General features: G+C 46.7%; 1 protein-coding gene across 1 annotated transcript in view; it reads right to left on the reverse strand.

Moving 5' to 3' along the window:
- The window catches only part of KISS1R (KISS1 receptor), a 45,153-nt gene extending 34,107 nt beyond the window's left edge, over window positions 1-11,046 (reverse strand). The window contains exon 1 of the mRNA XM_030219324.1: window positions 10,809-11,046. Coding sequence (XP_030075184.1) covers window positions 10,809-11,046 — 238 coding nt within the window. The remainder of the gene's footprint in view (window positions 1-10,808) is intronic.
- Between the last annotated feature and the right edge of the window lie 250 nt (window positions 11,047-11,296).

Consider the following 11,296-nt stretch of genomic DNA (forward strand, 5'->3'; position numbering starts at 1 on the left):
GCTTGGGGGTACTGAGTACCGGGCACCTTTTCCATTGTCTGCTAAAATTGACTTATGGTCCCCAAGTTTTAATGAAAGAACTCAGGCTCTACACACCAATTCTTCCTTGTCATAGATTCTGTGACTGGTTGCAGGGGGCCTGGCTATTGTGGGATAGGTCCCTCAGTGATCACCCCACCCCTGAAGGGTGACCTGGCATTTCAGTACCGGTACCTCTTTTGCTAGAAAAAACGCACTGATGTCATGATTCAACCCATGATATTGCTCTGCAAGATCAGAGCCATTTGGGGTAATGCCTGTGACTACTGAGGTCTTTTTTCCTCCTTTTATTTGAATTACAGTCATTGTGAAGTGGAATTATTTTTATTAATCAAACCATTGGTTATTTTTGTTGACACAATAGTTGGGTTTGGTGTTTTTTTAATTTCTACTCTGTCAGTTGTTATATGAGAGCCTGACAACCCAGGACATGCCATGTGAGGGGGCCGCCTCAGGCACTTCTTATTTGGGAAGAATAGGCCTCAATTTGTGGATGTTATAATATACTGAATCCACAGAGATATGAATTAGTATAGACACTTTTTGAGATGGTAGAGCCCAGTAAAATTAAATGAGTAGAAAGGAAGTACCTGTCAGACTCTGTGACAAGAAGATGAAGGGCTCATGGAGGTGCACCTGACGATCTGATATAGTACACATGCCTATAACATTTTTTTAAACATGGCTTTCCATGATTTATATAACAGATAAGAATTTGTTCTTTACCTCTTTTCCGCTTTCCTTAGCATAGAATGTTGCTACTTTTTGGGTTTCTGCCAGGTACTTGTGACCTGGATTGGCCACTGTTGGAAACAGGATACTGGGCTAGATGGACCATTGGTCTGACCCAGTATTGCTATTCTTATGTTCTTATGGGGAGGGATCCCCAAGCCAGGTGGCAGGGGGGGGGGGGCTAAAAGAAAAAAAGAAAAGGGGGAGATATCCGAGCTGGGCATGGAGGGTTAAGAGATGAAAGAGAGAAAGGAGGGATATACCAGAGCTGGGCACAGAAGGCAGAGAGAGAGAGAGAGAGAGACATGCTAGACAATGGAAGGGAGAGGAGTTAGAGAAAGATGTTAGACATTGGAGAGGGAGGGATGGGGATATGCTGGAGAATGGGAATGAAGAAGAAGAAGAGATGGAGGGATGTTAGACCCTACAGTGGAGGGGGAGGGGAGGAAGGGAGGGTTAAATGTTGGAATAGGATGCAGAGGTGCAGGGGAAGGAGAGAAGGAGAAATGTTGGATTTGGACATAGAGGTGGAGGGGAAGGAGAGAGGGAGAAATGTTGGATTTGGACTCAGAAGTGGAAGGGAAGGCGAGAGGGAGAGATATTGGATCATGGGGTGGAGGGAGAGGAGAGAAGAGAAAGGGAGAAATGCTGGATCCAGACCCAGAGGTGGAAGGGAAGGAAAGATAGAGAGAAAGAGACAGACAGACAGATCATGGGGTGGAAGGGATGGAGAGGGAGAGGGATGTGTCAGATCATGGGATGGAAGGGAGGGAGGGAGGGAGGGAGGAAGGAGAAGTGTTGGATCATGAGGTGGAAGGGAGGGAGGGAGAAAGGGAGAGGTGTTGAATCATGGGGTGGAAAGGAGGGAGAGAGGAAAAAGGAGAAATGGATCATGGGGTGGAAGGTCGAGAGAGGAAAAAATGTCAGATCATGAGGAGGGAGGGAGATAGTGGGAGAAATGGACCATGGGGTGAAAGGGAGGGAGGAAGGGAGGGAGAGAGGGAGGGAGAGATGTTGGATCATGAGGTGGAAGGGAGGGGTGGAAGGGACAGGAGAGTACAGATGCTGGGTACGGGAAGACATCAAGAGAGAGGTCTATAAAATATTGAGTGGAGTGGAAAAGGTAGAAATGAATCACTTGTTTATTCTTTTCAAAAATACTAGGACTAGTGGGCACACATGGAAGCTACTAAGGAGTATATTTAAAACAAATTGGAGAAAACATTTTCAATGATGCCTTTTTACATGCTCCATGGTTGGTAAAAGGGGTGCGGCTATTGTGGAAGTGTGGCTACTCTGGGGGAGGAGACATGCAGGCTTATTTTTGAAAGAGAAGGGCGCCCATCTTTCGACAGAAATCAGGAGATGGGCATCCTTCTCACAGGGTGGCCCAAATCGGCGTAATTGAAAGCCAATTTTGGGCATCCTCAACTGCTTTCCATCGCGGGGATGACCAAAGTTCACGGGGGCGTGTCGGAGGCATAGCGAAGGCAGGACTGGGGCGTGCCTAACACATGGGCATCCTCGACCGATAATGGAAAAAAGAAGGGCGTCCCTGACGAGGCACTTGGGCTACTTGGTTCATTTTTTCTTACGAGCAAGCCTCGAAAAGGTGCCTGCACTGACCAGATGAACACTGGAGGGAATCGGGAATGATCTACCCTTACTCCCCAGTGGTCACTAACCCCCTCCCACCCACCCCCACCTATTACACTTGTGGTGGTAAATGTGAGCCCTTCAAAACCCACCAGAAGCCCACTGTACCCACATGTAGGTGACTCCCTTCACCCATAAGGGCTATGGTAGTGTTGTACAGTTGTGGGGAGTGGGTTTTGGGGGGCTCAGCACCGAAGGTAAGAGAGCTATGCACCTAGGGTGCCCGGTTGGTGTCCTGGCATGTGAGGGGGACCAGTGAATGCTGGCTCCTCCCACGACCAAATGACTTGGATTTGGTCATTTTTGAGATGGGCGTCCTCGGTTTCCATTACCGCCGAAAATCGGGGACGACCATTTCTAAGGTCAACCTAAGTTTCGCGATTTGGGCATCCTCGACCATATTATCGAAACGAAAGATGGACGCCCATCTTGTTTGGATAATGCGGGTTTCCCCGCCCCTTCGCCAGGATGTCCTGCGAGGACGTCCTCAGGAAAACTTGGGCACTCCTTTCGATTATGCCCCTCATAGTGACCCAACCCCTGAGGTCGCCCTGTATGAGTACTGGTACTTTTTTTCCTACAAAAAATCACTAGCTACAAGTATTTGCACCAGTCTTTCAGTTGGCATTAGTGCTCATGCCTAAAGTTAGATGCGCAACTATGGACTTATGCTAGTATCCTATAATGGCAACAACACACATAATTACCAATATAGAATTTGCATTAGGTGGTTATTTTAGAAGCTCTGTTCTTGTTTTGGATATCTGAAAACTGGCATTTAGATGTTCATTTTGCATGGACATCCAAATCCCAATTTTACAAAGGCAGGATATAGATGTCTAACAATGCAGTATGTTCATATTGCAAGGGGATATGATCTGGGCATGTTTTGGCCCCAAAATATGAATGTCCATCTCCGATCACAGAAGTGGAAGGGACATCCTTGTCTAAAAAGATGGATGTTGCCATTTAGACCTAGTACTTGTCTCATCCAGGCAGTGGCGTTCCGAGGGGCGCTGACACCCGGGGCGGATCGCTGATGCGCCCTGCCCCCCGGGTGCAGCGCCCCCCCCCCGTGCAGCACAACCCCCCATGGCGAAGGAACACCCCCCACCCCGGCGAAAGAACCCCCCCTGGGTACACGCCGCTGGGGGGGTGCCGCGCGCCGGTCAGCGTCCTTGGTTTCCATGCTCCCTCTGCCCCGGAACAGGTTCCTGTTCCAGGGCAGAGGGAGCATGGAAACCAAGGACGCTGACCGGCATGCGGCACCCCCCCAGCTGTGTGCACCCGGGGCGGACTGCCCCCACCGCTCCCCCCCTTGGTACGCCACTGCATCCAGGTTACGGAAAGATGCTCTTATTGAGCAGCTGTCCACTGGAGGGATTATGGCATGACATCTCCTTAATCCCCAATGGTTGCTGTCCCCCTCCTTCTCCCCTAAATGTGAAACAGGCATGGGAGACCAGGCTCTATGACAGCTTCAGATATTATGAACATTTTTAACAGAGCAGGAAGCAGGTCTGAGGAGTAGCCTGTCAGTGCAGTGGATTAGGCACCAAAGGATCCAGGTTCAAATCCCACATCAGTTCTTATATTTAAATTGTGAGGCCTCCAGGGACAGAAAAATACCTGAATATATGACACCTGCAAGCCTGAAGGCTATTGAAGAAGTAGTGTAAATTCAAGTACGGTAGGTCCTGTTGGGCTCACAATTTAAAAAGAAATCACAAATGGCTGAGGTGGGATTTAAGTCTGGGTCCTCTGATGCACAGCCCACTGCTTTAACCGTTAGGCTTCCCCCTCTGCTCTGCATGATTGTCTGTGTGTCCATTTTATAAGATGGATGTTCCTATGCTGCCACACAGACGTCCATGTCCCTCCCTTGTTTCCTCCTTCATTATTTGGATGTTTCAGTTTGCAAGATAGGTGCTCATGTTTGACGTTTCCAGAACATGGACGTCCATCTCAAATGTATTTTAGAACAAGCTTTATCCTGTGGACGTCCATTTGTGATGTTCTGAGTTGGATGTGCTTTCTGAAATGCCCCTCTTAACGTGCACCAAACTTTAGGTGACCTGTAGGGAATGACCACCTAAGGGGACAATTCTCTAAGTGGGCCTCTCCGTTTAGGTGCCCTGATGCCGCATGGTGAGAGTCTGTTCTCTAACGGCACCTGGGAACTCAGATTCCATTATAGATACTAGTGTAACCCAGTATTGGCTTGGCTTACATTTACATGTCTGAAATTACATCATTGTGGTTGTGTAAATGCACCAGAGACATATGTCACTTACTGTACTCTGTAATTAATATGTGTAAGTGGCAGCTCCATCCATTTCCTGTCCATGCTCCACCCATGTAAAGTCCCCCTTACATTTATGCTACACCACCTACCTGCGTCCATGCAAAATAGTGCTAAGACACCCTGCTAGCATTTCAAGTATACACTTATGGTCATAACTGATAGTATTCTGCAATTTTGTGCTGATTATTTATCCATTCTGTGGTACAATCAAAGCATTCAGGTTCTTTATAGACTTGCCCTTTATGTATCCTTTTAATATACACTATCATATGAGAACTTCTTTGCCTATCTTTAAGGCTCAACTTAAGACCTGTTTACTGCTGCCTTCAGCTCCAGTCATACTTCGCGGACCACTGGTTCCATTGTTACCACCAGATGATGTCTTCTCCCTATTAAGCTATGGATTTCCTGTTTATGTGCTTTTTTTTTCCCCCTTCTCCTTTTTTATAACTCCCTCTTTCCTATTCTTATGGCGTTTTTTCCCCTTTTCTTATTTCTTAATTATAGACTTGTATTGTGAACCATTCTGATGGCTCATCTCTTGGGCGTTATATCAAACTTGTAATAAATTTTAAACTTCAGAACGTAAGAATCACCATACTGAGTCAGACCAAAGGTCCATCAAGACCAACATTCTGTCTCTGATCATGGTTAATCCAGGTCACAGTACCCAGCAGGATTCCTGGTAGACAGCGCAGGCTTAACCATTGGACTATGTGAGACTCTGGCCCAGGGTGTCAGCAATTAAGGGTACCAAAATACCCGTCCTCTGACCTGACCTGGTCTACAAATTGTCTCCTCCCTCACTGGACCGCGAGGGAGTGAGAGAGGTGAGGAAGCAGTGTCAGACCCGCAGGGAGGGGGACAGAAGGGGAAAGTGAGACTGGACTGGGAGGAAAGGCTGATGTTGGCCAAGGGAGGGAGAGATGCTGAACACACAGGGGGAGGGGGAGGGGAGGGGGAGGAGGACAGGGGCACCGGAAGCACTGCGATGTGGAGGGGGACACTGCCAAAGTAAGTTAGCTCAGGGCACCATTATCCCTTGAACTGGCCCTGCTGGTAGATCATGCCCAGAGATAAACAATAGCTTTTCCAAATTTACCAGGCTATGGACTTTACTTTCAGGAACTTGTCCAAACCACTTTTAAACCCTGTTTTGCTACTGCCTTCAGGAAATACGCTGAGTGAAAAAAAATGCTTCCTTTGATTTGTTTTAAATGTACTCCCTGTTAGTTTCACGAAGTGACCCCTCAGTGGTGTCTGAAAGGGTAAACAATTGTTCTTTATTTACTCATTCCACCCCTCTCAGGATTTTATCGACCTCTATAATATTTCTGCTAAACCATCTGTTCTCCAGTTTGAAAAAACCTAACCTCTTTAGCGTTTCTCCGTGGGGGAGCTGTTCTATCCCCTTTTTAATTTGGTCACCCTTCTCTGAACCTTTTCAAGTTTCATAATATCTCTTTTGAAATGGCGTGACCAGAAATGCATACAGCAGTGATTCCCAAACCCGTCCTGGGGGAACCCCAACCTGTTAAGTTTTCAGATCTCCACAATGAAAAAGCATGAAATGGACCAAGGAGTCAGCGTATGCAAATTGATCTCATGAATCCCTGCCCCTATAGGATAGCACACGGGACAGAAACACCCTGTCTACAAAGTTTAACATGAAATCTAGTCTAACTAGATGTTATTCTAAAAATAAAAAAATAAAATCCCATACTTTGTATTGTTATTTGAATATTTTTACTGCTGTAATTGCCTATTGCTCATGTTTGATCTACTCTTACTGTTCACCACCTTGAGTGAATTCCTTAAAAAAAGGCGATAAATAAATCCTAATAAATAAATAAATATTTTTTGATGGAATAATAATTTAGGATGTTTATAACATTTATGTGACCACTGATTAGTTCTAATAATGATTTAATTGCATGTTTTTTGTAATATTTGATGGTTTTCATGTTATTTTAGATTTGAAGATTTTGTTATAAACTGCTAAAGTGGTATACAATGCCGCCATATTAAATTCAATCTTGTGCTATGTTCTTTCTTATTTACCCTCCTCTCCTCTAGGGCACCATCACCCTCATCTGGCTAGCCCTACTTTCACAGAAAGAAAACCTTCCACTCCATAAGGAGAAAGAAGTTTCTAGAGCCAGAATCTCATCTCATCTCATCAAGGCTCCACTGTTAAAGAAGCCCCAGCAGTTCAGCCTGATCATAACTCAGGCTTCTCAGTGACTTCCCTCTCCATCCTCTGCTTTCAGCTCTTCCTTGCATTGTATGTACCCCTGCAGCCAGGAGCCCAAAGTATTGTAATGCCAACACAGAAATTCATTGTTACATGAACGTTATACTAATATTGGGATGGCTGGAAAACAATGCAGAAGTTGTTTTTAATGTTTGGGCATTTAATGCACGCTACAATATCATGGAGTAAGCCAGACTCTGGTAACCTGAGCAATTTGACCTAGCTGTAAAGAGAGGCACAACCACCAGAAGTCATCAGAGAGAGGGGTGACAGGAAAAGATGATCTGTGCAGTTTGCCCAGGGCCTAGGCAGAGGAACTACTAACAGACAGGGGATACAGAGGTCACAAATCAAACAGATTTTAGGGGTCCTTTTTACTAAGGTGCGCTGAAAATGGCTCTGCAGTAGTGTAGGTGCGTGTTTTGGGTGCTCGCAGAACCATTTTTCAGCGCACCTGCAAAAAATGCCTTTTTAAAATTTTTGCCGAAAATGGAGGTGTGTCAAAATGGATTGAGGAGCCCAAGGACCCTGGAGCCCCAACACAAACTGAACAGCTCCAGGACCATGGAGCCCCATCACAGACTGAAGAGCCACAGGACTCTGGAACCCCAAAACAAACTGAAGATCCCCAGGTCCCTGGAGCCATGACACAGACTGAACAGCTCCAGGACCCTGGAGTCTCAACACAGATTGAAGAGCCCCTAGAAGGCAGCTTCTTTGCTGTGAAATGTCAAAGATTTCTGCAACTAATAGAAATCTAGAGCTTATGAAAAAGCTACTGTACAAAGATTGTAGTTACCCAAGTTCAGCACCTCAAGCTGCAGATGTTGTAGGGGATATAAGAAGCAAGATGCTACTTTACACATGTGGTGGGATATGTGGAGATGCAACACCTTTGGCAAACCAACCAGGAGAAAACTAGATAAGAACATAAGCGTTGCCATACTGGGACAGATCAAAGGTCCATCAAGCCCAGCATCCTGGTTTCAACAGTGTCCAATCCAAGTTACAAGTACCTGGCAAGATCTCAAAACAGTCCAATACATTATGTGCTGCTTATCCTAGAAATAAGCAGTGGATTTTCCCCCAGTCCATCTTAATAATGGCTTATCCAAACCTTTTTTAAACCCCACTAAGCTAATGCTTTTACCACATTCTCTGGCAACGAATTCCAGAGTTTAATTACATGTTGAGTGAAGAAATATTTTTTACGATTTCTTTTAAATTTACCACTTTGTACCTTCATTGTGTGCCCCCTAGTCCTAGTATTTTTGGAAAGAGTAAACAAGCGATTCACATCTACCCGTTCCACTCCACTCATTATTTTACAGACCTCTATCATCTTTTCTCCAGGCTGAAGAGCCCTAGTCGCTTTAGCCTTTCCTCATAGGGAAGTCGTTCCATCCCCTTTATCATTTTCGTCACCCTTTTCTATACCTTTTCTAATTTCACTATATCTTTTCTGAGATGCAGTGACCAGAATTGCACATAGTATTTGAGGTGTGGTTGCACCATGGAGTGATACAAAGGCATTATAATGTCCTCATTTTTGTTTTCCAATCTTTTCCTAATAATACCTAACATTCTATTTGCTTTCTTAGCAGTGGCGTTCCTAGGGCGGCTGACACCCGGGGCGGATCGCTGATGCGCCCCCCCCCCCCGGGTGCAGCACCCTCCCCGGCGAAATGACACCCCCGGGTGCATTTTTACCTGCTGGGGGGTGTCGCATGCCTGTCAGCTTCGCTCGTTTCATGCTCCCTCTGCCCCGGAACAGGAAGTAACCTGTTCCGGGGCAGAGGGAGCATGGAACGAGTGGCACCGACAGGTGCATGGCACCCCCCCCAGTGGCGTGCACCCGGGGTGGACCGCACCCACCGCCCCCCTAGGAACGCCACTGTTTCTTAGCCGCCGCTGCACACCGAGCAGAAGGTTTCAACATATCATCATTGATGACACCTAGATCCCTTTCCTGGTCGGTGTCTCCTAATGTGGAACCTTGCATCACATAACTATAATTTGAGCTCCTCTTTCCCAAATGCATCACTTTGCACTTGCTCACATTAAATGTCATCTGCCATTTGGATGCCCAGTCTCCCAGTCTTGTATGGTCCTCTTGTAATTTTTCACAATCCTCTTGTGATTTAACAACTTTGAATAACTTTCAGGCTTATTTTCAAAAGAGAAGAGCGCCCATCTTTCGACACAAATTGCAAGATGGGCATCCTTCTCACAGGGTCACCCAAATCGGCATAATCGAAAGCCGATTTTGGGCATCCTCAACTGCTTTCTGTCGCGGGGACAACCAAAGTTCACGGGGCATGTCGGAAGCGTAGCAAAATGAGGCGTGCCTAACACATGGGCGTCCTCGACCCATAATGGAAAAAAGAAGGGCGTCCTTGATGAACACTTGGATGATTTTACCTGGTCCTTTTTTTCTTACAACCAAGCCACAAAAATGTGCCCAAACTGACCACCGGAGAGACTCGGGGATGACCTCCCCTTACTCCCCAGTGGTCACTAACCCCCTCCCACCCTCAAAATAAAATTGAAAAATAATTTTTCCAGCCTGTATGCCAGCCTCAAATATCATACCCAGCTCCATGACAGAAGAATGCAGGTCCCTGGAGCAGTTTTAGTGGGTACTGCAGTGCACTTCAGGCAGGTGGACCCAGGCCCATCCCCCTCACCTGTTACACTTGTGGTGGTAAATGTGAGCCCTTCAAAACCCACCAGAAACCCACTGTACCCACATGTAGATGCCTCCCTTCACCCATAAGGGCTATGGTAGTGTTGTACAGTTGTGGGTAGTGGGTTTTGGGGGGCTCAGCATACAAGGTAAGGGAGCTATGCACCTGGGAGCAATTTCTGAAGTCCACTGCAGTGCACCCTAGGGTGCCGGTGTCTTGAGGGGGACCAGTGCACTACGAATGCTGACTCCTTCCATGACCAAATGGCTTGGATTTGGTCATTTCTGAGATGAGCGTCCTCGGTTTCCATTATCGCTGAAAATCGGGGACGACCATCTCTAAGGTCGACCTAAATTTCGTGAGTTGGGTGTCCCTGACCGTATTATCAAAACAAAAGATGGACGCCCATCTTGTTTCAATAATGTGGATTTCCCCGCCCCTTCGCTGGGACATCCTGCGAAAACGTCCTCAGGAAAACAAGCGCCCCTTTCGATTATGCCCCTCTTTGTGTCATCATCAAATTTAATTACCTCACTAGTTATTCCCATCTCTAGATCATTTATAAATATGTTAAAAAGCAGCAGTCCCAGCACAGACCCCTGCAGAACCCCACTATCTTCCCTTCTCCATTGAGAGTACTGACCATTTAACCCTACTCTCTATTATGACTATATTTCAGATCTTTGTTCTGTCCATCCTTACACTTGATGGATAAATGAGCAATGAATGAGTTTTCCAAAGCAACAAATCTCTGGCTTTTCATTGCCCACCTACAGCACAGCTGACAATAATCTGTTTTTGAACTGAGATCCTGAGCTTCAGTTTGATTAGGGCCAAATAGCGTTGAGATGGTATAGGGGAAACAGGAGATTTATAATACTGCATAGAAGAACCTCTGAGAGTGGGTAAGATCTCTGATTTTATTGGTATACAGCCCTGAAGGTCTGTTTTGAGTGCCACCTATATTGCTCTCTCTCTCTCTCTCTCTCTGGTGGCCGGTAACATTTCTCTGTGTAAAATAAATATAAATAAGTAAATATACATATTTTGACCAGCTCCCAGAACCCTGGAGGCTCAGCACAGCCTGAGGAACTCTGGATCCTGACAGCCCCCAGATTCCCAGGTCCCCTCTTACCTATGTAGAAGTTGGTGACTGTCCGCATCTGCTTGTGCTTGGAGATGACATAAATGACCAAGAAGTTGCCAGCCAGTCCTATCACCATCAGCAGAGCAAAAAAGAGTGGTACCAGCCAGGCGTCCAGCAGCTGCGGGGGACTCCGTGGCTCCGAGCCGTTCCCGCTGCTCCAGCAGGAGTCATTGCACCAAGGGAAGGACAGGTTGCCCCAGGGCAGGGACTCCGAAGCTCCGATCATAGCGCTGGGCGCAAACTGTCCCGAATATGTTTATGTGTCTCTCGGGGAAAGGCCCTGCAGCCTTGGGTCCCCCCCCCCCCCGGAGACCCCTCTCTGCCTTAGGTGCACGTCCCGAAGAGCTCCTCTTGCTTCGGGTGCTTGATTATGGTTATCGTTTCCTGCTTCTTCCAAGCCCCGGGCTCAGCACCAATTTGTTCACTTGCTCCCGACTCCTCAGGTGCGGAGCTCAGTTCTTTAGAACCCTGAAACT

Source organism: Microcaecilia unicolor, chromosome 11, assembly GCF_901765095.1.
Source record: "Microcaecilia unicolor chromosome 11, aMicUni1.1, whole genome shotgun sequence".
NCBI lineage: Eukaryota > Metazoa > Chordata > Amphibia > Gymnophiona > Siphonopidae > Microcaecilia > Microcaecilia unicolor.